Below are 27,902 nucleotides of genomic sequence, written 5' to 3'. Positions count from 1 at the left end.
TCAAAGCACACACACACACCTCACACACACACACGCACACGCACACACACACGCACACACACACACAACACACACACACACACACACCACACACACACACACACACGCACACACACACACACACGCGCACCTGTTGGCTCAAAATTTGCTTAAACCCTACAAATCTGTACAATATTTAAATACTAGGTGGTATTTACAGAAAGAAACATTCTTGTGTTTCACCTGTGGACCTGCCATGCTGCAACATGTGATAATCAGGTCAAATAAAGGCAACAGAACATTTCTTGCTACTCTTGAGTTGGTTTCACGTTGTCAGATGGAAATACTGAAGATATGCATGCAAAGCATCCCATAATATCATTCACACGAATGTGTTACTTGTTTAACTAAATACATGCGGATTGTTATTGGGTGTTCCTAATATTGTTCTTCCAGTACGTTTTATATTGATACAATCAGCAACTTTACAGGGGAAATCTATCAGAACTGAGCAGCGTGCGTCCAAACTAGCTAAATGTTGAGTGACGACATTATAAACTCCCACAGTTGGTGTTATAAACTCCAACAGTTAGAAACTCCAACAGTTAGAAACTCCAACAGTTGATGTAATAAACTCCAACAGTTGATGTTATAAACTCCAACAGTTGATGTTATAAACTCCAACAGTTGATGTTATAAACTCCAACAGTTATAAACTCCAACAGTTGATGTTATAAACTCCAACAGTTGATGTTATAAACTCCAACAGTTATAAACTCCAACAGTTGATGTTATAAACTTCAACAGTTATAAACTCCAACAGTTGATGTTATAAACTCCAACAGTTGATGTTATAAACTCCAACAGTTGATGTTATAAACTCCAACAGTTGATGTTATAAACTCCAACAGTTATAAACTCCAACAGTTGATGTTATAAACTCCAACAGTTGATGTTATAAACTCCAACAGTTGATGTTATAAACTCCAACAGTTATAAACTCCAACAGTTGATGTTATAAACTCCAACAGTTATAAACTCCAACAGTTGATGTTATAAACTCCAACAGTTATAAACTCCAACAGTTGATGTTATAAACTCCAACAGTTGATGTTATAAACTCCAACAGTTATAAACTCCAACAGTTGATGTTATAAACTCCAACAGTTGATGTTATAAACTCCAACAGTTGATGTTATAAACTCCAACAGTTGATGTTGGGCGGCTGGTGAAAACCAGTCGGGAAAGAAAACGGAATAAAAACAGCCTGGATGTATCACAAAGGCCAAAGAATGGCAAAAAGTCAACCAAAAGCTAAACAGACGTGCCTTTCAGTACTGTCTGTGTGTGTGTGTGTGCGTGTGTGCGTGCGTGTTTAGATTTCAGCTCCGTGCACACACAGGCCTCCAGGTCCCACTCAGCCGTTCACAGGGAGTTTGATGAAGCTGAAGACTTTACGATGCTACAGAAACTGATATTAACACAAAACGTGTGTGTCTGTGTAAAGAGGTCAAATGTGTGTTTTGTGTGTTTGGCAGCAGTGCGCCACAACACTGTTGGGTCATACGTGATTATATTACTGACCGATTCTGATTCTGAGGGAGGATTATTACGGGGGGGGGACCAGGACCAGGGACTCATCTCAGCGCTGCCTCTACTGGTCTGAGATGAACGAGTGTGTGTATGTGTGTGTATGTGTGTGTATGTGTGTGTATGTGTGTGTATGTGTGTGTATGTGTGTGCACACGTATTCCCTTATTGACCCAAGAAGTCAATGCTAGATTTGACCGTGCGCCCAGTCGACACATCGAGCGCCATGGCCCGGATCTCCGTGTCACCGAACTGCATCAGCGTCTGGATCTCCCGCCGGGGCGCCACCGTTTTGGTTCCGCTCACATCCAGGCGAAGGGTCCCACACTTTCTGACGCCCGGTTGGCTGATGAAGCCGACGTTCTCGTCCTCCGAGCAGTAGATGTGGATGACTATGACCTGCTGTGAGGGCTTGGCCGGCGTGTAGCTCCTCTTTACCTTCTCGCCCAAGGCCACAGACTGGTCAGCAGCAATGAAGGTGTCGAAGACGTCGGTGCACCACCGTGTGCCGTCTTTCACCAACAGCTTGTCTGCTGGGTGTTTGCCCTCCACGAAGCGATTGAGAACACCCACCCCGTACGTGAGGGGTGAGCGGCGCACTTTAATGATGCTGGGATCCAACCCAAACAGCACGGCGCCCTTCAGGATGGTCAGGCCAACGTCGTGCGGTATGATGACACGACTGCGGCCCTGGAGCATGTTCTGGACAGCTTGCTGGAGCAGAGGAGACTCTGCGAAGCCTCCCACTAAGAACAGGAACTTAATTTCACCCACTTCTGGCTTCTCAAAGAGCTCAGCTGGAGGAGAACGAGAGAACAGTGATGAACAAAACAAGAGACACTGGCAGAAAGGAGTGAAGACAATGGCTCCAACATGGCCTGATGCAAATATGACAGTTCCAGAGGGAAATGGGCATCAGCGTCTCAGCTGTGTGGAGTCGGACTGAAAGTTATAGTCAGTGAGAAGAGGTGTAACCCTAACCCTAACCCGTCTGTCTGCACCCCGGTCCTCCTCGCCGTCTCCCTGTGGAGTTACACCTGCCTGTCCTGCCTTCTGTCCCACCTGCTGGGGGCTGAAAGCTCTCTGATCATCCCTCGTTAGTGTCTCTCTCCTCCAATCATCACTGATTCAATTGAGGCTAAATTTGTCCTTTTTGATAACTACATTCCTTTTTTAATGTGGCCAGTTTCTTCTCTTACTTCTTGCTGTTGTTCTGATAAAGACCAAACTCACAAATACTTTTAGAAAATTAAAAATGATCCGGACAGAAAAGATGTTAAAGCAATATGACCTACTTTTACCCACTTACACCCCCCCCCCATTAAATACTGCAGGTTACTGGATTTAGGGAGAGACCAGCAGGTGAAAAGCTACAGCAAATTTATGGTCCAATGAACTGATGGAAAGTGGTTAAAGGTGTTTCTGAAACACACTTAAAAGAATATTTGGGTCCTAAATATGCATGAGCAGTGTGGTTTTATCTGGTTGGACACACTAAACTGGTAAACCAGGTGACAGACGGAGGGGTGCTGATGTTGGGACATGTCAGAACTTACTGAGGTGCTGGATGATGTGGTCTATGGTGGGCTTGAAGAGAGAATTCATCGCATCTGGACTCATCCTCAGCATCCCCTGGGATGACCACTTAACAAAATCCACACTGCAAAAAAAAAGAATTGGTTACATGCAAAGGATTTTACATTCAACCACCCCTAACCCCTTTATAACCCTAACCCTAACCCCACCAAGCCTAACCCTAACCAAAACGACCCTAACCCTAACCCCACCAACCCTAAACCCACCAACCCTAACCCTAACCAAAACGACCCTAACCCTAACCAAAACGACCCTAACCCTAACCCCACCAACCCTAAAGCCACCAACCCTAACCCTAACCCTAACCAAAACGACCCTAACCCTAACCCAAACAACCCTAACCCTAACCAAAACGACCCTAACCCTAACCCCACCAACCCTAAAGCCACCAACCCTAACCCTAACCCTAACCAAAACGACCCTAACCCTACCCAAACAACCCTAACCCTAACCAAAACGACCCTAACCCTAACCCCACCAACCCTAAACCCACCAACCCTAACTCTAACCCTAACCCAAACGACCCTAACCCTAACCCAAACAACCCTAACCCTAACCCAAACAACCCTAACCCTAACCCAAATGACTCTAACCCAACCAACCCTAACCTAACCAAGCCTAACTCTAACCCAACCAACCCTAACCGAACCAACCCTAACCCCACCAAGCCTAACTCTAACCCAACCAACCCTAACCACACCAACCCTAACTCTAACCCAACTAACCCTAACCCAAGCCACCATCACCTCTATCATTTGAAGAAGAGGTGTTTACCATGTCTACCAACTTATTTTTATATATTCTAATTAGCCTCGCAGTACATCAGAACATTCACATCAATAGTAGCAGGACTTGCTGATGGTCCACTGAAGACATTCTAGGGCATCTTGCTTCTTGCTGCAGGGCTGAACCTGCTTGGACAGCCAGACCTGGACATACTGACAGCTGTTTATCCACCTGTAGATTCCCTTAGACAGCTTTTAAATCCATTATGAAACTCAGAAGCTGCTTCAATCTTCCATCTGGTGTCCTTGGACAACGCCTTCCATGTCACATGTTTAAAGAGGGCAAGCCTGCTTCACAATGCTGAGTCATGATAATCAAGTGCACCTGATGTGATGTGGAGCTGCAAGTGGAGATGGATGTCTTAGTAGATGTTGAAATCCCCCAGGACAAGCAAAGGACATTGATGCTTAGGGATGAGGAGCTAGCCTGTTCGGGACAGTGTGTTAAACTTGCAAAATCACCCCGTTGTCCTGGTGGATGGTAGGTAATAACCACGTAGACCTCAACCAGAGCTGTCACCAGAACAGCATGATATTCAAAAGAGGAATATTTGTGTGAAGGAAGCAGTCTAGATAATGTCCATGATATAGAAATTGACAAACCAGTCCCACCACTGCGTCCAGAAAATGGTATGTAAGTATAAGAGAATGTGAGAGCAAGGATGTCTAAACAGAGGTTAGTGTAAGCAGAAATGAAGCCATCTGACGGACAGCTCCACAGGCGATGGAGAAGGCAGATTGTGTGAGAGGTTGCTGTTTGATTCGGTAGAGATTCATGAAGTTATGCCATCTTCTAGAGTAGCGTACCCTTCTGAGTGAGGAGAGGAACACTGGGATAGAGAACTGGTGTTAATAGAGAATGTCATGTGCAAGAGGCAGTGGTACACCTAGACCTATTTGTTCAGCCCTGCTAGGTTGTCCTAGCTTTGGTTGACTTGTGCAGGTAGACTTGTGGGTGTTAACCCAAAAAGCTCTTGGCTCAACAGGGGCTGATCAGGAGGGCTGATGCTTTCGATGACAATTAAACAGTAAAGCACCTTTAAATACCTGATACTCAGATCGGTGCAACTGATTTCAAGTTGGCCTGAGCGAAGCTGACTGAAGGAATACCCACCAAAGACTTAGAAACAAGCCTAGCATTTTCTGGGATTGGAGCAAGACCAGTAGAACAATGAGCACCAATAACAGTACTCAGGTATGTTCAGAGGGAAGTAGTCAAGTAGCTAAGGTTGCAATCAGTAAATATCACACAACGTCTTGCTTGCCACCAGAGGTTCCCCACAGGGTAGTTGGGCACTCCCTTAGAGATAGAGTGAGAAGTTTAGTCACTCGAGAGGAGCTGGGAGTAGAGCCACTTTGCACCTGTTGAGGAGGCCCCCTGGACGCCTCCCTAGGGAAGTGTTTAAGGCATGTCCCACCAGGAGGAGGCCCCGGGCAGACCCAGGACATGCTGCAGAGACTACGTCTCTACGCTGGCTTGGGAGCGCCTTGGAATACTACCAGAAGAGCTGGAGGCAGTGTCTGGGGAGAAGGAAGTCTAGGCATCACTGCTAAGGTTGCTACCTCCACCACCCGGTATAGGATAAGCAGAAGAAGATGAGACGAATTTTGTTAGCCTAGTAGATTTTACATCCATTCTTGTCACAGTATCAGAGAAGTTCTATGATCATCTACAGGTATCGCCGACCTCATGGCTGTGCACTGACCTTTGAACCTCTCACCCCATCTCTTGTACTGATGTAATCAATGTATTTGCAGTAATGTATGTCTATTTTCTATATGTCCTCCCCCATCTCCTCCTTCACTGGATGCTCATAAATAAAGATGATTTCCCCTGATTTGTGGTCATCCTTGAGTACTTTTATCTTCAGGTGGCAACTGTGAACCTGATATCCTACTGAGTGTATCCCATTTGGTTGCTACTGGTGTCTTTACTCTGAGTATAATGGAAACTCATTGTTCAACAGATTCAAGGTACACACAGTTTAGACAGACAACAGATACAGTAGAGTCCAGAATAAATCAACTGGGGGTTGGTTCTGTTTGTGTTGTTCTTACTTGCTTTTGCGCAATGCATGTTCCACACTATGGCCTCTGAACTTCTTGTAGTAGTCAATGAAGGAGAAAGGGAGGTTGATATTGAGTGGGTTGGTTCTGTCAGGAGCTGCTGCACGCTTTCGAGACTCAAATGCAATCATGAGGTCAACCCAAGCAGCTGGCCTCTTAATCTTAAATTGGTCGATGAAATCCTGGCCAAAGATCTTACACAGGAGCTTCTCAAACTCATAGTCAATTCCAAGAGAACCGTAGGGACCACCTAGGGAAGTGGAATGTTATACTTTTACATTTGTTGAAACATTTTGCTGAAATGTAAGTAAGAGTGTTTTAAGTCCTTTGACCTGAGGCCTTGTAAAGTTCCTTGAGATGTCCCTCAGGCAGACGGATCTGATGGACAGTCAGGTCTACTGTTCCTCCACCACAGTCCACCACTACATAACGGTCACCTGTACACAGTTAAAAGATACTATTACCTCTGCTTCACCATGCAGGTTCTTCTGTGTCATGATGGAGGAGAAGAAACATGATGATCAACGACACAGCAGCTGACATCACATGATCCACATCTTAAAGTACATTTGAGATTACATTAACCACGGTTCTTTTTTCCATATTTTGGATCTCTTTATAATGTAGCTTTTTATGGTGACTCATCCTGATTAAAATAATGTATCAACACATTTATCTGAAAAAATATTCGATTATTTTTATCTTCTAGCAAAATTAAGAACAAGACTAGCCAAGCATTGAGTGACCAATGAGCTCCAAGTTCAGGAAAACAAAGGCTAAACTCTCTGTGCAGTGTTCAAACCACTAGGTATTACTGATGCTTGCTTCTGTCTTTGTTTTTCTGCTAGTCCTACCCATCAAGTAGGTCCGAGCTCTACATTATATAAGAATAATAATTATATTAAAACAAAATTAAAAATCTCTTCCTCGACCAGTAGCTGGTGCTTGGCTCCTCTGGTGCTGTTCCCTATGCCTTTCTGTGCCACTATGATGCCCGATAGGTGCTGAGGCAGGTTATGGGCCGGTAGTTGGACTCTATTGTGCCTTTCTGGGGGTCCTTCATTATGAGGACTGTCCGGTCCTGGGTTAGCCACTCTGGGTGGTTCCCTGATGTTAGCAGCTGGTTCCTCTGTGCTGCCAGGCGTTCATGGAGTGCAGTCAGCTTCTTAAGCTAGTAGGTGTGGATCCTATCGGGCAGCTCTTCATTTTGGACCCTCTTGTCTGGATCTCTGCTAGGGTGATGACTACTGGGTAGTGTCCTGGGTGTTGGCTTTGCTCTGCCTGTAGGTCTTGTAGCCATTGTGCGTTAGTGTTAGGTATAGGCATGTAGCATAAAGGGCCTTGCCTAAGACTCGAACCAGTAACCTTCTGCACCACAGTCAGCAGCGTGAACCACCCTATCCAGTCGATATAGAGGCAGAGGCACCAGACCAGACGGGACCCCAGGTGGAGGCTGTGTGGAGACGCCCCTGACACAGTCCAGCACATCACAGCAGGGTGCAAGATGTTGGCAGGCAGGGCATACATGGAGCGGCATAACCAGGTGGCTGGCATAGTGGACAGGAACATCTGGGTATGGACTGGAGGTCCCAGGGTCCAGGTGGAGAAAAGTGCAGGCCAAGATCCTGTGGGTCTTCCAGATCCAGACTGACAAGATGGTGGTGGCCAACCAGCCTGACATAGTGGTGGTGGATAAACACCAGAAGACAGTGGTGGTGATGATGTAGCAATCCCGAGTGATAGCAACATCGAAGGAGGAACAGGAGAAGCTGGAGAAGTACCAAGGGCTGAAGGAGGAGATGGAGAGAATGTGGGGCATGAAGGCAACAGTGGTCCCAGTGGTGATCGGGACACTAGGGGCAGTAACCCCCAACCTGAGTAGATGCTCCAGCAGATACCAGGAACCACATCAGAGATCTCTGTCCAGAAGAGCACAGTCCAGGAACAGCTGGGATCCTGGTCAGAACCCTCAGACCCCCAGGCCTCTGGTAGAGGACCCGAGTCTGGAGGAAGGAGGCACCGCCCAGGAGGGCGAGGGAGAGAGTTTTTACTATGAATTTTAAATACTTAAATATATTGCTTATTTCAGAACACCCCCCCCCCCCCCCCCCGCCCAGACCCCCCTCCAGTTGCCTCACAGTGGTTTAGTCAGTCTGCTGCTATCTGAGTGTGCAATAACTTATAGTCCTATTTTAACGTACTCTCAGCGGGCACATTTTTAGGTCACCTCATTAGTAAAAGGTTGGACCCACTTTTGCCTTCGGAACTGCCTCATTTCTTCATCACACACTTTCAGCCAGATGTTGGAGACACAGTTTGTCAAGAATATGTTGCTGCCTTCTGTCAGCTGCACATCTATGATGAGGATCTCCTGTTCCACCAAAGTGATCTATTGGACTGAGATCTGGCAGCTCTGAGGCCCCTGGAGTACTGTCAGCTCACGGTCATGGTCCAGAAACCAGGGTGAGATGATGTGAGCTTGGTGACATGGTGGATTATCCTGGTGGAAGTAGCCTGAGAAGATGGTCCACTGTGGTCCAGATGGGATGGACATGGGCAGAAACGATCCTCAGGGAGGCTGCAGCATTTAAACCATGCTCAGCTGGTACTGAGGGGCCCAAAGTGGGCCAAGAACATGTCCTCTTGGGTTCTTTGGTTGGAACCAGAGGTTATTAGAGTTACTGCTGCCTTTCTAGCATCTCAAACAGTCTGCCCATTCTCCTCTGATCTGATCTCCATCCACAAAACTGCTGCTCAAAGGATAGCTTCTCTTTTTGGGACCAGTCTCAGTAAAAACCCTGGAGATGGTTGTGGGTGAAAATCCCAGTAGATCAGCAGGTTCTGGACGACTCAGATCAGTCCGCCTGGCACCAACAACCGGGCTAGCTTCAAAGTCTCTTCAGTCCCCTTTCTGCCCCATATTCTGATGCTGGTTCCAACCTGAGCAGGTTGCCTGGAGCTCGTCTCCAGGCCTGGAGGAGCTGAGTTGAGACCACGTGTTTGGCTGATCAGCTAATTGCTCCATCTTGTCGGATGGCCCTCGTTGAGGAAGAGGGTTACTCCATATGCTTTTGATTGACCCTGACGTGGATCTGCAGCTGTCAAACTGTGTAGACAAGCGTGTCTTTCTTTCCAAACCTTGACTATATATTTGACTGCCAGACTATTTGATATTTTGATACTTATTTTGGCACAAACATGACACGTGGTGGAAAAAGAGGCTAAAACTTTGCAACTGCGTTGTATCTAAAGACAGGATACACCAGTAGAAGAACTCTAGAAGAGGGTCAGATTAGTAAAAGAAGAGAAAGACTCTACCTTCTTCCAGCTCCGACCAAAGTTCTCCTATGACATTTTCCACCAAAAAGGTGCGGCTCTGCCGGTTGCGTCGAACATGCTCCTTAGCTGGTTGTTAACAGAGAGAAGATGTTGTGAGTGATGCTGTGAAGCTGGTGGAACAGTGCTGTTAGACAAGCTAGCAAACACGCGACTGAACTGGAGGAGCAACATCTGACGGACACGCGCCTCGTGAAGCACCTGCGTCACTGGTGGACTGTCTCTAACCGTCTTAGAACATGAGATTAAATGCACTTCTTCTCTTGGTGTCCCCTAATATCCACTGTTTGCATCTTCTGTTAGATTGTTTACGCTCGCTGGTCCTGTCATGTTCCATAAAAGGTGCCTGAAGCCTCCTGAAGCAGCAGAACGTGCTCCTGTGCACCATAAGTGTTGGTGGGACCATCATCGCATCGTCACAGCAGCCTGAAACAAACGCTCCGTTACTTTATTTTCACAGCCCAACATCTCAAACTAGCCTTCTATTTTTGAGTTTTGACAGCCAAGATGATCTTTTCCCGACTCTTTTTTACAAAGGTGAGCTGATTTTAAATGGTCTGGAAATGGAGTGCTGCTCAACTAGCTTATTTTGAGGTGTATTCACCTAGGAGGACTACGTGGGACGGCCCAGGACGGCTCTCTCAGGAGGTGAAAGATCTTAACGCTCACAGGGAGAACATGCAAACAAGTTTATAAACTGTGAAGGTGCAGAACTGGTGAGTTCACTTGTCTACATGAACTTGACTACTGGTTCACACATCTTCTGCTAAAAACAACCTTTCCTTAAGAAACTCCGAATGCTCTTTGTGTTTTGGGCTTCTATTTGACACAGTTCTGACACAGTTCTTTGATGTGATGAGAGTTCCTTGAGGATCTCAAAGGATGAATGTCCCAATGAAGAAAGCCGATGACCTTCAGAGCGGGTGTTGTCTCCTTTGGGCCAAGGTCACTGGTGCTGCGTACCAACGGTGGAAGGGCTCCACGAGTGGAAGAGGAGTGAACTCGAGTCCTTCAGGCTTTGAATGTTGGGGTTGTTGGGACTGACACACCCCTGCAGAGTCCCTTGGACGTGTTCCTAGAGTGGCGGACTGTGTTCCACTTAGGGAGATCACACTGGGAGGTCCACAGTGGGGCAGAGGCCTGGCCTGTCTCCTCACCAATGCAGATTTCTGGGTCACCTTATCTCCAGGTGAGGGTGCTGACAGTGCACGGCAGTTTATGCTACAGCCTCACTGGGGCGGTGGATCTGCCCTTCAGCCTCACTGGGATGTGGAGAGCAGCCAAACTCAGGTTGAGGACATCGTAGCGGCCCAACAGGACGTACACAGGACGAACGTACACTTAGTGCCACACACACACCTGTGACCTCACACAAATGTGACCTCACACACCTGTGACCTCACACAAATGTGACCTCACACACCTGTGACCTCACAACTCAACGGTGTGGAAGAGAACCAGTCCAATCCCAGTCCAATCACGCATGTGCTCATGCACAGAGGCGCACTTCTATCTTTGTGATAACCATTAGCTGGTTGCTAACTCTAACCTTTAAATCATGTTTTAAACCTCAAACAGTCTGTTGAAGTTGTGAGAAGCAGCTAAAATGTCCCCACTTATAAATGTCCCCACTTATAAATGTCCCCACTTATAAATGTCCCCACTTATAAATGTCCCCACTTTGCTCGTAGAGAGCAGATGTTGGTCATTCGTATGTACCACATCCATATATTGCTAATTGTGTCCAGTTTTCACCTTTGAACATTCCTATTTACATCTGATACCAATAATGTTGAAAAGTGACAACTTGAAAGTGTCAGGACTTCAGTTTTGTTTCATAAAAGGATTTTCCCACAGATATTTTCCAATATTCCGTTCATAATTTTAAGGATGTCTAAAAATGCTCCTTCGACCACTGTAAGAAGAGAAGAGAGCAAAGGACGAGCGCTACGCCTGGAACCTAGCAAGCTGCTTCCCTGCTCGCCTTCCTCTCGTTGTTAGTGGGGTTAGCATGATACAGGTGTGACAACAGAGCAGATCTCAGGCGAACAGGTGGTCGCGTGCAGGTGAACAGCAGCCAGGATGAAAAGTGAAGGAATGTTGGAAGTGACGGTTGAGGCAGGAAAAACAAGCTGCAGTGGAGCAAACGGAGCATTTGCCTTTCAACAGATTCATTATTGTTTCTCATATTTGGTGCCAAATCTGCCAGTTGAACAATAATGGCGAATTGAGTTTAAACTTTAAGCACAATTATCTCGACAGGAACTGATGAGTGTTCCAGGTGAGTTGGCAAAAATCTCTTAAGAGAAGCAAAATGCTTGTGGGGATTGAAATGAATACTAAATCTGACATTTCTCTGCTTTTTCATGCGTTTTCTGAGTATTTAGGAAACAGTGTTTACCAGGACTTGGAGACACTGGGAACGAAGATAAGCGTGATAAAAATGTCATTATTGGCGTTGTCGACGGAGAAATGGCGAAAGATCCCAGGCAGGACTGAAGTTACCTTGAGTCATTCCACTTCCCACATTGTCATTGGTACCGAGGTCATTGTGGGTGGTCTGGGTCCCCAGGTCCACCATCTGGTGCAGGCGCAGCTTCCGGCAGTAGATTGAAGCTGCCTCTGGTTCCAAGGCGATGATCAGCTGTTCTGGGGCGTCCCGAGACGCCAGAGCAGCCTGCAAGGAGACGCCGTCGGTCACAATAGAGGCTGCTGCCAATGGAGCCTTACACACACACACACATGCACGCACACACACACACACACACACACACACACGCACACGCGCGCGCGCCACAGCGTCTTTGCTGGGTCCACACAGGGGTCACGGTTTCTGTTCCAAAGTGAAGCAGTGCAGGAAAACACAATACTCCACCAGTGAAGAACCCTCATCCACCTGATCGAATCATTCTACTTGGATAGGGAATAATGAGGCTGGAAAGAATCAGAAAACAAAGTCGTCTCAACACCAAAGCTTCAAATTAAATTCCGTTCTGATGGTGGATGAAAAGGCTGGAATTCAGTTCATCTTTATTTCTGAGCGTCTGCTAAAACCCAAATGGTCTCGAGGAGCGTCACAGAATCCCAGGGTCTGACCCCCCCACAGCCAACAGGGGCAGGAAAAGCTGCCCATTAACAGGAGGGGGGGGGCGGCTCCTGTTAATGGGTAAATGTGGAGAAGAAGGGGGGAGGACAGGCAGAGGAGAGAAAAGACGTAGATCACACAAATATCATCATCACACTGACACTGTCCCAGGCTACAGGCTTATTCTGGGGGGGGGGGTTCTAGGTGATTAGCTCATTCAATAACAATTTTAGAATGATGAAATTTAGATGTTGACATGTATGAGTGACCACAGTTCATGATTGAATATATTCGAGTGGATGGAAAAAGGGCTTCCTAGAGCCCCGGTGGATAACGGTGGTACTGCAGGATGGATAGATGGATGATAGATGACAGACAGACAGACAGACAGACAGACAGACAGACAGACACTGAGGGGTCCTGAAGGGTGTCGGGGGGTTCTGGGTATTGGGGGGGGCCATCAGCAGCCGTCCTGCCTGTGTCAGTGATGTCGTGATGATGGGAAGAGTCAGTTGGTGGAGCAGAGATCTTTGTTCTCCCACCTTGTAAGCTGCTTCTCTCATGAACTGCTTTGCTGGCATCTTCCAGATGGCAGGAACTGTGATCACCCATCTCACATCGTTGTTGTCAAACTCGCTGCCCGTCTGATCGCTCAGCTCCTGCAGGGAGAAGAGCGTTATTACTCCTGCCGATCTGCTCTAAATGAGCGTTATCACTCCTGCTGATGTGCTCTAAATGAGCGTTATTACTCCTGCCGATCTGCTCTAAATGAGCGTTATTACTCCTGCCGATCTGCTCTAAATGAGCGTTATTACTCCTGCTGATCTGCTCTAAATGAGCGTTATTACTCCTGCTGATCTGCTCTAAATGAGCGTTATTACTCCTGCTCATCTGCTCTAAATGAGCGTTATTACTCCTGCCGATCCGCTCTAAATGAGCGTTATTACTCCTGCTGATCTGCTCTAAATGAGCGTTATTACTCCTGCTGATCCGCTCTAAATGAGCGTTATTACTCCTGCTGATCCGCTCTAAATGAGCGTTATTACTCCTGCTGATCCGCTCTAAATGAGCGTTATTACTCCTGCTGATGTTCTCTAAATGAGCGTTATTACTCCTGCTGATCCGCTCTAAATGAGCGTTATTACTCCTGCTGATCCGCTCTAAATGAGCGTTATTACTCCTGCTGATCCGCTCTAAATGAGCGTTATTACTCCTGCTGATCCGCTCTAAATGAGCGTTATTACTCCTGCTGATGTTCTCTAAATGAGCGTTATTACTCCTGCTGATCCGCTCTAAATGAGCGTTATTACTCCTGCTGATGTTCTCTAAATGAGCGTTATTACTCCTGCTGATCCGCTCTAAATGAGCGTTATTACTCCTGCTGATCTGCTCTAAATGAGCGTTATTACTCCTGCTGATCTGCTCTAAATGAGCGTTATTACTCCTGCTGATCCGCTCTAAATGAGCGTTATTACTCCTGCTGATCCGCTCTAAATGAGCGTTATTACTCCTGCTGATCCGCTCTAAATGAGCGTTATTACTCCTGCCGATCTGCTCTAAATGAGCGTTATTACTCCTCCTGATCTGCTCTAAATGAGCGTTATTACTCCTGCTGATCTGCTCTAAATGAGCGTTATTACTCCTGCTGATCCGCTCTAAATGAGCGTTATTACTCCTGCTGATCCGCTCTAAATGAGCGTTATTACTCCTGCTGATCTGCTCTAAATGAGCGTTATTACTCCTGCTGATCCGCTCTAAATGAGCGTTATTACTCCTGCTGATCTGCTCTAAATGAGCGTTATTACTCCTGCCGATCCGCTCTAAATGAGCGTTATTACTCCTGCTGATCTGCTCTAAATGAGCGTTATTACTCCTGCCGGTCTGCTCTAAATGAGCGTTATTACTCCTGCCGATCTGCTCTAAATGAGCGTTATTACTCCTCCTGATCTGCTCTAAATGAGCGTTATTACTCCTGCTGATCTGCTCTAAATGAGCGTTATTACTCCTGCCGGTCTGCTCTAAATGAGCGTTATTACTCCTGCCGGTCTGCTCTAAATGAGCGTTATTACTCCTGCCGATCTGCTCTAAATGAGCGTTATTACTCCTGCTGATCTGCTCTAAATGAGCGTTATTACTCTCCTCCTGATCTGCTCTAAATGAGGACGGAGCTCCGTCAGGCCAGGTGATGCCACCAGCACTGGTGGTGGTGTGGGTCAGGGTTAGGGTTAGGGTTAGGGTTAGGGTTAGGGTCAGGGTTACGGTCAGGGTCAGGGTCAGGGTCAGGGTCAGGGTCAGGGTACCAGCCTACCTTTAGGGCTTGCTCTTTGAAGAAGGCCAGCGCATACGCAAAAATATCCAAAGCTTTCACTCGCTTGCCATTGGCTGCGTGGAGGTCCGTGTTGATGGACAGGTTCTGCAAGCACATATAGGTTATTACACAAGAGGAGAGGCCTGTAATAACACTGAGCACAACACAAATGCTGCACAACACGCGTGTGTGTGTGTGTGTGTGTGTGTGTGTGGTGTGTGTGTGTGTGTGTGTGTGTGTGCAGAAGTGCTCTCCCTCACTGCAGTAGTGTGCAGCTTCATCTTGAACTTCTCCAGGTAAAGCCAGAGTTTGGACTCGCTGGGGTCGAGGTCGTGGTAAAAGTCACGGGCTGCATAACCAAAACTGTGGAACTTCCTGTCTGGAGTCAACAGGATCGTGGTTGGAGTCTTCTGATTGGACACGCCAGGGTCCCCGCCTTCCCACCGCCTGGATAAAGACAAGCGCGTCTTCTGTACTTGCATAAAACACCTTTGAGACTGGACCTTTAACGATAGCAGAGGCTCAGGACAGTGAGCGCTGATCAACATGGCAGCATTAAGCTCGTTAGCACAATAGCTCGTTAGCACAATAGCTACAATGAACCTGCTGTCCTGAGGCAGCAAGCATGACAACAGGAATATCACGGGGGAGAACGCTGGAATCAGGAGTAAACTCAAAACAGCCAGGTGGGAACCATGGACCAGGGACTGATGGGTGGGTCCAGGACCACTGGTTCTTGGAGCAGTTGTCACAGTTCCCAACAGGAAGTGGTGGTGCATCCCACCATCGGGCCAGATTTAGTCCGGCACCGGGTCTCTATGACAGTCTCTTCACTTGCTCTACTCTTTTCTTTGTTGCTTTACATATAAAGTCCTTCAATGGAGGGACGAGGCCACTCAGAACCTTCAAAAGCAAAGGTCCACATGGAACATGCTGGATGTACTCAGGATATTCGCGTGGTGGAATTGTCTAAAGTGAGGAGAACCTGGTGGGTTGGTTCGACCACAGCAGTAGGACAACATCACCTTTTGGGAGTCCGTTTCAGTGCAGGAAAATAAGCGTATGAGAGTCAGAAAAGGTGGTTGTTTGGTTCTTTGATTGGTCTCTGGTGCGTCCCTGAAAGTTCAGAGGACGGCTGAAGCCCTTAGAAGCCTACCTCATCACATGGATGCACTCCGGCTCCTTGGTGAAGGCGTAGGCGTACCCACTGGACGTGGTGCCAAAGTCTATGGCCACGACCACCACGAAGGACGGCCCTGAAGGCATCTGCTCGGTCTCATCCTGCTGTGCACACACATTCACACAGATACCATCCAACTACAGCCGTTGTGTTTAAACACTAAATATCAAAGAAGTTCAGAGAAGGAGCAGCAACAAGGACCAGATAAGCAACAATCAGCAGAAGATCAAAGGGCCCAGGGTCCTGGACTACAGCTGCACACCATGACAGACACAATAAAAGGTGACAGAGAGATTTTACAGGAGATAAGGAGAGTGTGTGTTGAATTGTAAGTGTGTGTTGTTGCTGTGTTGCAGCAGTGAACCAATCGGGTCAAACCTGCACCGGGCCTCACACTCTCTTACGTAAGCAGGCGGCCAGCGAGGAAGGCGGGCAGCACTTCCAGTCGTGATGCCTTCAGGAACTATAGGAATCCGCAGTATTTTGACCAGCAGCTCCTTTGAGCTCAGTCAAGCTGCAGCTGGCAGGAAAAGAGTGTCTGCAGAAGAAGAACCAACCTGTGTGTGTGACGGAGAGAGCGGAGTAATCCCTGGGTCCCCGATGCTCTTGGCTGGAGAAGGGTTAGCCTCTGCATCTGTCAACGGGACACACACATGCTCGAGTCAAAGCCCTCAACAATGGCAGCAACAGGGGGCCCAGCAGGGGCCACATTCCTCTGGCCACATTCATGTGAGGGAGCACAGGTAGAACCTGACTCAGCACCAGTTCAGGAAGCTCCAGGTGGCCCGGTGGTCCAGTCTGACCAGCACACGGATGGTTTCTGTGGAGCTGCAGTCATGAGCGTTTTGGACAGAAGGGGAAGCCAGCATTGTTGCCAGGACCTGAAAAGCTGGCTCCTTTCCATCTCCAGAATGATTGCTTTTAAAAGGCGGTGACATTTCCATTCACGTCAGGCTCGTCTGTCTGTTTGCTCCCGTCCTTTTCATTAGTTTGCCTTAATAGCCTCCACAGAGCGCTCACAACAATGAGGCTCCCTCAACATATTGTAAGTGTCTGGCAGAATTGTTCCACAGCAGGACGCCATGTTATCCATCCCATTTTCCTGCCTGCCTCGCCCTTTTCTCCAGTCCACCCCTACAGAGTGGATGAGTGGTCTGAAGGACCATAAAACGCTTTGCCAGGCAATTACGGTGCAGAATTACAGACCGCCTGTGGCTACAAAACACCGAACCAGAATCCCGTCAGTGTCTCTGCAGCCCCGGGAGCCCAAATCACCTCTGCAACGGCCGAAGCTCTCATGCAAATCTCAATACAGGAATAAAGCTGCCAACACGGCCCGACGCCTTCGGAGCGTTCTGACGCTCAACCAAGCACCGGCGTTTGTAGCCAACGAGCTCGGTGGCAGATACATGATGTGTCCCTGTGACCTACTTCAGCTGTGGTCTCTAAACTAGGACGGTGCCACCGAGCGTGACCTCAACCCTGACCCCGCAGAAGACCTTCCTCCTGTCTGTCCTCTTCATCAAATAAAAAGCTACTTCTTGTCTCGGACGTCTCGGCTGGACCAATATCACCTGCAGAGCTGCGACGTGTCGGACGCCGCAGCTCCAGCCCAGCTTTATACCAAGTTCTTCACCAGTGAAATAACAGCTGAACTCAATGTCGGTGTGGAAAAGAAAGGCAGCGTTAGCATGTGGCCTTCCAAATCACCATGACAACAAGGAGAGCGTGTATCCTCTCTGCACAAGCGTACATTACGTACGAGATGAACAAAGCTGGAGATGTTGGTGGAGATGATGCTCTGCCTCCTGACTCCAGTTCTTTATTAGGTTCCCTTAAGTGGGGGGTGAAATATTAAAACCAATATCGCCACCTAGTGTTGAAGAACAGGACACCTTCTCGTCAGTGATCTGACTTGTTCTGAGACGTGGAACAAATTCCAATGTGGCGCCAAAGTCTAAAGGTAGGAGGATGAGGAGGCTCCTGTTGGCCCTCCTCTCAGCAGGGGCACTGACTTCCTGTTCACATTCCATCTGTTCCCCTAAGTGACTCTTCCTAAGCCACAAGAGCATGTTGGTGAAAGGATGAGGTGCTGCGCACATCAATTAGTCTAAGTGGGAATGAAAACAGGTTTCCTGGGACTCCTCTAATGGAAGTGTTCTGCCAGGAGCTGTCAGAGATCCAGCAGTGACCCCAGCAGTGACCCAGCAGTGACCCCAGTAGTGACCCCAGCAGTGACCCCAGCAGTGACCCAGCAGTGACCCCAGTAGTGACCCCAGCAGTGACCCCAGTAGTGACCCCAGTAGTGACCCCAGTAGTGACCCCAACAGTGACCCCAGCAGTGACCCCAACAGTGACCCCAGCAGTGACCCCAGTAGTGACCCCAGTAGTGACCCCAACAGTGACCCCAGCAGGGACCCCAACAGTGACCCCAGCAGTGACCCCAGCAGTGACCTAGCAGTGACCCCAGTAGTGACCCCAGCAGTGACCCAGCAGTGACCCCAGCAGTGACCCAGTAGTGACCCCAGCAGTGACCCCAGCAGTGACCTAGCAGTGACCCCAGCAGTGACCTAGCAGTGACCCCAGTAGTGACCCAGTAGTGACCCCAGCAGTGACCCAGTAGTGACCCCAGCAGTGACCCCAGCAGTGACCTAGCAGTGACCCAGCAGTGACCCCAGCAGTGACCCAGCAGTGACCCCAGTAGTGACCCCAGTAGTGACCCCAACAGTGACCCCAGCAGGGACCCCAACAGTGACCCCAGCAGTGACCCCAGCAGTGACCTAGCAGTGACCCCAGTAGTGACCCCAGCAGTGACCCAGCAGTGACCCCAGCAGTGACCCAGTAGTGACCCCAGCAGTGACCCCAGCAGTGACCCAGCAGTGACCCCAGCAGTGACCTAGCAGTGACCCAGCAGTGACCCCAGCAGTGACCCAGTAGTGACCCCAGCAGTGACCCCAGCAGTGACCCCAGCAGTGACCTAGCAGTGACCCAGCAGTGACCCCAGCAGTGACCCAGTAGTGACCCAGTAGTGACCCCAGCAGTGACCCAGCAGTGACCCAGCAGTGACCCAGTAGTGACCCCAGTAGTGACCCCAGCAGTGACCCCAGCAGTGACCCAGCAGTGACCCCAGCACACGCCTCTTCAAGCAGCTGCACGCTGTTGCTTGTCGCCCTTTGGGCTCCTGTCCTGTCGTCCAATAAAATCAAACCAATCTTTATTTATCAACGTCTGTTACAATCAACATTGTCTCTAGACCATAGGTGCCAAACTCTGGCCCGTGGGCCAAATTTGGCACGCAATGTAATTATATTTGGCCCGTGCAGCCATACCAATTGACTATTAGAGCTGGCCCGCCGGTATTACCGCTTAAAGCGCATGTGCTAATACTACAAATCCCAGAATGCTCTGGTTGTGTTTTGGTGTGAAAATCCACACTCCACATCAGTTGGTGGTGGTAACGCACCAGTATGTGGCTTGCTGACCACCAAGAGAGAGGAAGTAGCCATCAAATCAATCTTTATTTATATAGCGTCTTTTACAATCAAAATTGTTTCAAGGTGCTTTACAGAATTCCAGGGCCTGACCCCAGACAAGCAACAGTGGCAGGAAAAACTCCTTGGAGAGGAGAGGAGAGGAGAGGAGAGGAGAGGAGAGGAGAGAGAGGAGAGGAGAGGAGAGGAGAGAGGAGAGGAGAGGAAACCATGACCCAGTGGGGTGACAGAGGCCTGTCAGGTGATCATGTTTCCGGACCCCGGCAGCCTCGGCCTATAGCAGCACAGCTAAGATGTGACCTAATGATTAGACGACCCCCTAAGTGTGATAATCTGTCTGTCTATGATAGTAACTGGAACTACAGAATTAGTAACAATAAGCTTTTTCAAAGAGGAAGGTTTTAAGTCTGATCTTAAAAGTGGCGATGGAGTCAGCCTCCCGTACCTGGACAGGGAGCTGGTTCCATAGCAGGGGGGCCTGGTAGCTAAATGCTCGGCCCCCCATTCTACTCCTAGAGACTCTGGGAACCACAAGTAGACCAGCATTCTGAGAGCGGAGCGGTCTATTGGGCTGATAAGGTATCACTAGCTCCTCCAGGTAGGATGGAGCTAGGCCTCTGAGGACCTGGTAGGTCAGAAGAAGGGGTTTAAAAATGATTCTAAATTTAACGGGCAGCCAATGAAGAGACGCCATTACAGGAGTCATGTGACCTCTGTGGTCAATACCTGTCAGAACTCTGGCTGCAGCATTTTGGATCAGCTGGAGGCTTCTTAAAGAGTTGTTTGGACACCCTGATGATAAAGAATCACAATAGTCCAGCCTGGAAGGAACAAATGCATGGACTAACTTTTCAGCATCATGGTGGGTCAGTAGCTTCCTGATCTTTGAGATGTTCCTCAGGTGAAAAAAGGCACTTCTAGAGACTAATTTAATGTGTGAGTTGAAGGAGAGATTTTGATCAAAAGTTACTCCTAGATTCCTCACAGAGAGACTAGATGTTAATGAGATCCCATCTAGAGTGATCATGTGATCTAATCTATCCCTGAGAGGTTCAGGACCAAACACCATGACCTCAGTTTTTCCTGGGTTAAGGAGGAGGACATTTGAAGACATCCAGGACTTTATGTCTTTAAGACAGGTCTGGAGCTTCACTAACTTCTCTGTCTCCTCTGGTTTCATGGATAAATAGAGCTGAGTGTCATCAGCATAACAATGAACATTTATCCCATGCTGCCGAATAATGTTCCCTAAGGGAAGCATGTACAATGTGAAGAGGATTGGTCCGAGTACAGAACCTTGAGGAACTCCATGGCTAACCCTACTGTATGAGGAGGGAACACCATGGACATGAGCAAACTGGTATCTATCAGATAAATATGATCTAAACCAGTCTAGTGCTGTCCCTTTAATCCCAATCACATGTTCCAGTCTCTGTAACAGGATGTTGTGATCAACTGGATCAAAAGCAGCACTGAGGTCCAGCAGAACCAGCATAGAGACCAGTCCATGATCTGAAGCTATGAGAAGATCATTAGTGACTTTAAGAAGTGCTGTTTCTGTGCTGTGATGAGCTCTAAAGCCTGACTGAAACATCTCAAACAGGCAGTTCCTCTGCAGGTGCTCCAGTAACAATCAAAATGGCATCTACAAGTTCAAAGGTCATGCATCATAATGCACGAGACAGCATTATGATGTTACAGCATTTTTCATAAGGCTCGAAAACAAAGTGGTCTTGCTCTAAACCTCTACCAGGGCCGTCAGAACCTTCACCACTGGAACAACAGGTTGGGCTCCTCGCTCCAGCGCCAACACAAGGAGTCCACCATCTCCGTCGCCATGACTGTAGGCTGCTAATGAGCCACAACCTGGGGACCCCAACACCCCAACCACATTAGCAGCCCGGGGACCCCAACACCCCAACCACATTAGCAGCCCGGGGACCCCAACACCCCAACCACATTAGCAGCCTGGGGACCCCAACCACATTAGCAGCCTGGGGACCGCAACCACATTAGCAGCCTGGGGACCCCAACCACATTAGCAGCCCGGGGACCCCAACACCCCAACCCTGCCAAAGTTGTCTGTTTATTCTCTTTTAGAATTTTAGCAGCCAATCTCTTGGTAAATACACTATCTGCCATTTATTTGAAAACCAAATGATTGATTCTAGAGTTCTGGTTTCTATTAGGAGCTTTGGTCCAAAGAATTCCGATTTCTGCTCAGAGGTTTGGGTTCACATTTTTGAGCAGTGCTCCATGGTGTAGCTAACACAATCACTTCCATAACGAGGCCCACAGCAGCAGCACCAGGGTCCGGGGGAGGGCAGAGGGCTTCTGTTCAGGAACAGCTTTAAAGGCCTGGCGGAACAATGGTCTTCCTTCCTGCTTATCTGTGGTGGAAACAACAGGAGCTGCACCCACACCGCCCCCAGTGTGGGGGAAAGGCCTCTCAACCCAGACTAGTCCAAAATAGATCAGCCTTGTGCTGACTTTCATGTCAATAATCATCCCTTCATCACTACGAGCACCAGGAAGTAAGACACAAATCTCGAATTTCATTTTGAGTCTTTTAGCAGCAGCAGCTGATGGAGGGAGACCTACAGACACGGAGCTCACTTGTTTTACATGTCAGCTCCTCCAGGAGAACCCAGCAGCCCTCACTGGCTTTGTTAGCTGATGGGAAAGCTAAAGCACTGAAGGTGGAGCTAAGCAGACCGTGTGCATGACAGCACAGGTGTGAAGGAACCAAGCCAGACTGAGGACGCCGGGCTGAGGACGCCGGGCTGAGGACGCCGGGCTGAGGACGCCGGCTGAGGACGCCCGGCTGAGGAGGCCGGGCTGAGGACGCCGGGCTGAGGACGCCGGGCTGAGGACGCCGGGCTGAGGACGCCGGGCTGAGGACGCCCGGCTGAGGACGCCCGGCTGAGGACGCCGGGCTGAGGACGCCGGGCTCAGGACGCCGGGCTCAGGACGCCGGGCTGAGGACGCCGGGCTGAGGACGCCGGGCTGAGGACGCCGGGCTCAGGACGCCGGGCTGAGGACGCCGGGCTCAGGACGCCGGGCTCAGGACGCCGGGCTCAGGACGCCGGGCTCAGGACGCCGGGCTGAGGACGCCGGGCTGAGGACGCCCGGCTGAGGAGGCCGGGCTGAGGACGCCCGGCTGAGGACGCCGGGCTGAGGATGCCGGGCTCAGGACGCCGGGCTCAGGACGCCGGGCTGAGGACGCCGGCTGAGGACGCCGGGCTCAGGACGCCGGGCTCAGGACGCCGGGCTGAGGACGCCGGGCTCAGGACGCCGGGCTCAGGACGCCGGGTTGAGGACGCCGGGCTGAGGACGCCGGGCTGAGGACGCCGGCTCAGGACGCCGGGCTGAGGACGCCGGGCTGAGGACGCCGGGCTGAGGACGCCGGGCTGAGGACGCCCGGCTGAGGAGGCCGGGCTGAGGACGCCCGGCTGAGGACGCCGGGCTCAGGACGCCGGGCTCAGGACGCCGGGCTGAGGACGCCGGGCTGAGGACGCCGGGCTCAGGACGCCGGGCTGAGGACGCCGGGCTGAGGACGCCGGGCTCAGGACGCCGGGCTGAGGACGCCGGGCTGAGGACGCCCGGCTGAGGACGCCCGGCTGAGGACGCCCGGCTGAGGACGCCGGGCTGAGGACGCCGGGCTGAGGAGTACGGGCTGAGGACGCCCGGCTGAGGACGCCGGGCTGAGGACGCCGGGCTGAGGACGCCAGGCTGAGGACGCCGGGCTGAGGAGGCCGGGCTGAGGACGCGTTCCACTGTTACAATAGCAAAGTAAAGATGCACAACTGCTCCCTGCACATGTGGTGCCTGGTGAGCGAGGAGGAGGATAGAACAAATACCCAGGAGAGGAGAATGGTATTTGAGCCCCACCTAGGAAACGGGCCGGACCACGCTGTGAAGAGGCCTAAGGTTCAGATCAAGGGAACGTCTCGATCAGCCATGAATAAACGTGAAAGCGTTCCATTCCCACTCCTGCTCACGCTGGTTTATTCCTTTTCCTTTTCCACAGATGTGGAGAAAAGCTGAGCCAGAGGCTCCATGAATGTGCAGAATGCTAAATGCTGCCTGTGAGCTGGGCTTCCTGAGAGGGTTCATGTCTCCCTCCCTCCTTCCCTCTAACAGCTCCTATCTGATGGACCATGGAAAGCACCTCCCCCATCCTGTGAGTCCCACTCCCCCACACTCTGACCTCCTCCTCCACATGGCTCCTGTCTGAGCCTGACACCAGGCAGGAAGCAGCTCCGGCTCAGCGTTCCCTCTGGACAGAAGGTTCCCTCAACAAGCAGCTCGGATACAGAAAAACACTAAAGTTATTCAAGTTATCATCCACCCATCATCCATCCATCATCCATCAACCATCCATCATCCATCCACCATCCATCCATCCACCCACCCATCCATCATCCATCCATCATCCATCCATCATCCATCCACCATCCATCCATCATCCATCCACCATCCATACATCCACCATCCATCCACCCACCCATCCATCCATCATCCATCCATCCATCCATCCACCCATCCGTCCACCCATCCATCCATCCATCCATCCATCCACCATCCATACATCCACCCATCTGTCCATCCGTCCATCCGTCCACCCACCCATCTGTCCACCCATCCACCCACCCACCCATCCATCCATCCATCCACCATCCATACATCCACCCATCCACCATCCATACATCCACACACCCACCCATCATCCATCCATCATCCATCCACCCATCATCCGTCCACACATCCACCATCCATCCGTCCACACATCCACCATCCATACATCCACACATCCACCATCCATACATCCACCCATCCACCATCCATACATCCACACATCCACCATCCACCCATCCACCCATCCACCATCCACCATCCATCCATCCATCAACCATCCATCATCCATCCATCCACCCATCCACCATCCATCATCCGTCCACCCATCCACCATCCATTGTGTATTTAAATTTATTCGCTATCAAGGTCACATTGGGTGGGTCTCACCCACACGTGCGAAGCAAGAACTCACCCTAGAAACTCGTGAGTTGTTACCATTCACTTATACACTCGTCCCATAAAGTCTTCAACTGTGGGAAGAATCTGGAATATCTGGAGTAAACACGGACATGAATACAAAACATTCCCATAACAAGGAAATCTCTAGTGAACAGAGTGATTCAGACTTTTATAGTGAAAATCTACCTGATGACACCCTGATGCAGACTTTTATAGTGAAAATCTACCTGATGACCCCCTGATTCAGACTTTTATAGTGAAAATCTACCTGATGACACCCTGATTCAGACTTTTATAGTGAAAATCTACCTGATGACCCCGATTCAGACTTTTATAGTGAAAATCTACCTGATGACCCCCTGATTCAGACTTTTATAGTGAAAATCTACCTGATGACCCCGATTCAGACTTTTATAGTGAAAATCTACCTGATGACCCCCTGATTCAGACTTTTATAGTGAAAATCTACCTGATGACCCCCTGATTCAGACTTTTATAGTGAAAATCTACCTGATGACACCCTGATTCAGACTTTTATAGTGAAAATCTACCTGATGACCCCGATTCAGACTTTTATAGTGAAAATCTACCTGATGACCCCGATTCAGACTTTTATAGTGAAAATCTACCTGATGACACTGTGATGCAGACTTTTATAGTGAAAATCTACCTGATGACACCGTGATGCAGACTTTTATAGTGAAAATCTACCTGATGACACCCTGATTCAGACTTTTATAGTGAAAATCTACCTGATGACCCCGATTCAGACTTTTATAGTGAAAATCTACCTGATGACCCCGATTCAGACTTTTATAGTGAAAATCTACCTGATGACACCCTGATTCAGACTTTTATAGTGAAAATCTACCTGATGACACCCTGATGCAGACTTTTATAGTGAAAATCTACCTGATGACCCCCTGATGCAGACTTTTATAGTGAAAATCTACCTGATGACCCCGATTCAGACTTTTATAGTGAAAATCTACCTGATGACACCCTGATGCAGACTTTTATAGTGAAAATCTACCTGATGACACCCTGATGCAGACTTTTATAGTGAAAATCTACCTGATGACACCGTGATTCAGACTTTTATAGTGAAAATCTACCTGATGACACCCTGATTCAGACTTTTATAGTGAAAATCTACCTGATGACCCCCTGATTCAGACTTTTATAGTGAAAATCTACCTGATGACCCCCTGATTCAGACTTTTATAGTGAAAATCTACCTGATGACCCCCTGATGCAGACTTTTATAGTGAAAATCTACCTGATGACACCCTGATTCAGACTTTTATAGTGAAAATCTACCTGATGACACCCTGATTCAGACTTTTATAGTGAAATGAAAATCTACCTGATGACCCCCTGATTCAGACTTTTATAGTGAAAATCTACCTGATGACACCCTGATGCAGACTTTTATAGTGAAAATCTACTGATGATGACACCCTGATTCAGACTTTTATAGTGAAAATCTACCTGATGACCCCCTGATGCAGACTTTTATAGTGAAAATCTACCTGATGACCCCCTGATTCAGACTTTTATAGTGAAAATCTACCTGATGACCCCCTGATTCAGACTTTTATAGTGAAAATCTACCTGATGACCCCCTGATTCAGACTTTTATAGTGAAAATCTACCTGATGACCCCCGATTCAGACTTTTATAGTGAAAATCTACCTGATGACACCGTGATGCAGACTTTTATAGTGAAAATCTACCTGATGACCCCCTGATTCAGACTTTTATAGTGAAAATCTACCTGATGACCCCCTGATTCAGACTTTTATAGTGAAAATCTACCTGATGACACCCTGATTCAGACTTTTATAGTGAAAATCTACCTGATGACACCGTGATGCAGACTTTTATAGTGAAAATCTACCTGATGACACCCTGATGCAGACTTTTATAGTGAAAATCTACCTGATGACACCCTGATGCAGACTTTTATAGTGAAAATCTACCTGATGACACCCTGATTCAGACTTTTATAGTGAAAATCTACCTGATGACATGACACCGTGATGCAGACTTTTATAGTGAAAATCTACCTGATGACCCCCTGATTCAGACTTTTATAGTGAAAATCTACCTGATGACCCCCTGATTCAGACTTTTATATAGTGAAAATCTACCTGATGACACCCTGATTCAGACTTTTATAGTGAAAATCTACCTGATGACACCGTGATGCAGACTTTTATAGTGAAAATCTACCTGATGACACCCTGATGCAGACTTTTATAGTGAAAATCTACCTGATGACACCCTGATGCAGACTTTTATAGTGAAAATCTACCTGATGACACCCTGATTCAGACTTTTATAGTGAAAATCTACCTGATGACACCCTGATTCAGACTTTTATAGTGAAAATCTACCTGATGACCCCCTGATTCAGACTTTTATAGTGAAAATCTACCTGATGACCCCCTGATTCAGACTTTTATAGTGAAAATCTACCTGATGACCCCCTGATTCAGACTTTTATAGTGAAAATCTACCTGATGAGACCGTGATTCAGACTTTTATAGTGAAAATCTACCTGATGACACCCTGATGCAGACTTTTATAGTGAAAATCTACCTGATGACACCCTGATTCAGACTTTTATAGTGAAAATCTACCTGATGACACCGTGATGCAGACTTTTGCTGCACTGACTCAACTCTGGGGGGACGGACCACGTGACCGAGCTCTGCGCCGTTATGGAGGACTCGGGGCCTCGTTTTCCCTCCACACGACTGTGAACCACCTGACAAGTTCAAGCAGAAGCGCCTAAACTTGTTCCCTCCCATGTTTTACCGCAGAATGCGGCCCTGCTCGGGGGGCTGGGCGAGGTCGGGGACACTGCGGCTGTCCGGTCCTGTCCTGTCCTGTCCTCCGCGGCTGTCCTGTCCCAGCCTGTCCGCACTGCAGATGATGCACCAGCGAGACTTTAGCGCAGTCAACAACGCGAAAACGCCTCCGTCGAACCGTCGAAAATCTAACGGGACATCACGTCACGCGTTTCCGCCCGTGCACTGACGAGCGCGGCTTTAAAGCCATGTGCGGGGGGGCGTTTGGCACGCGCAGCCTACCTGTTCGGATCGCTTCCTTCTCGCTCATCATGTCCTGCAGCTTCGCTTCCAGCCGAGCCTTCTCTCCGATGCAGCCACAAAAAGCAATTTTCCTGGATGTCCTGGATCAAACGGGGGGAATAAAGGGTCCGCTGCCGGTCTACGGAGACTCGTAACGCTCCGGGAGGAGATCTCGGGAAGTCCGGGGCTGGAGAGGCTCGGCAGAGAGGATGTTGGAGCCCAGACTGCTGCTCCGCCCGCCCCTCCCAGTCAAGCTGTCCGGGACAGGAAGGCGGCCAAGTGTGTGCGAGGTCCTGCGCTGCACTGGTGTGTGCGCCATGTGTCCTCAGGAGTCCCGCACGAGCACACAC

General features: G+C 49.0%; 1 protein-coding gene across 5 annotated transcripts; it reads right to left on the bottom strand.

Annotated features, from left to right (window-relative positions):
• Positions 1-423: 423 nt before the first annotated feature.
• Positions 424-27,902, bottom strand: hspa12a (heat shock protein 12A). 5 transcript variants are annotated; one of them, XM_057046772.1, is made up of 13 exons: positions 27,553-27,902; positions 16,484-16,560; positions 15,903-16,027; positions 15,007-15,193; positions 14,747-14,851; positions 12,981-13,097; positions 11,859-12,030; positions 11,755-11,769; positions 9,336-9,422; positions 6,350-6,454; positions 6,009-6,267; positions 3,126-3,229; positions 424-2,366 (listed from the first exon to the last, which is right to left on the bottom strand). In XM_057046772.1, exons 1-13 carry the CDS (start codon positions 27,581-27,583, stop codon positions 1,735-1,737), a joined length of 2,016 nt encoding a protein of 671 aa, XP_056902752.1. In that variant the 5' UTR covers positions 27,584-27,902; the 3' UTR covers positions 424-1,734. The 5 variants fall into 5 exon arrangements, with proteins under 5 accessions (XP_056902752.1, XP_056902751.1, XP_056902755.1 ...); XM_057046771.1 differs by having other exon boundaries at positions 15,903-16,030; positions 27,553-27,901; XM_057046775.1 differs by lacking the exon at positions 11,755-11,769 and having other exon boundaries at positions 27,553-27,901.

Source organism: Takifugu flavidus, chromosome 11 (assembly GCF_003711565.1).
Source record: "Takifugu flavidus isolate HTHZ2018 chromosome 11, ASM371156v2, whole genome shotgun sequence".
NCBI classification, from domain to species: Eukaryota; Metazoa; Chordata; class Actinopteri; order Tetraodontiformes; family Tetraodontidae; genus Takifugu; species Takifugu flavidus.
This window is presented reverse-complemented; position numbering and strand designations above follow the sequence as displayed.

Coding starts and splice junctions, on each gene's coding strand:
- hspa12a (XM_057046771.1), bottom strand. CDS start 27,583: ATGATGAGCGAGAAGGAAGCGATCCGAACAG. Junction 6,268..6,349: donor GGAACTTTACAAGGCCTCAG/GTCAAAGGACTT, acceptor CCACTTCCCTAG/GTGGTCCCTACGGTTCTCTT. Junction 3,230..6,008: donor CATGCATTGCGCAAAAGCAA/GTAAGAACAACA, acceptor TTTTTTTTGCAG/TGTGGATTTTGTTAAGTGGT.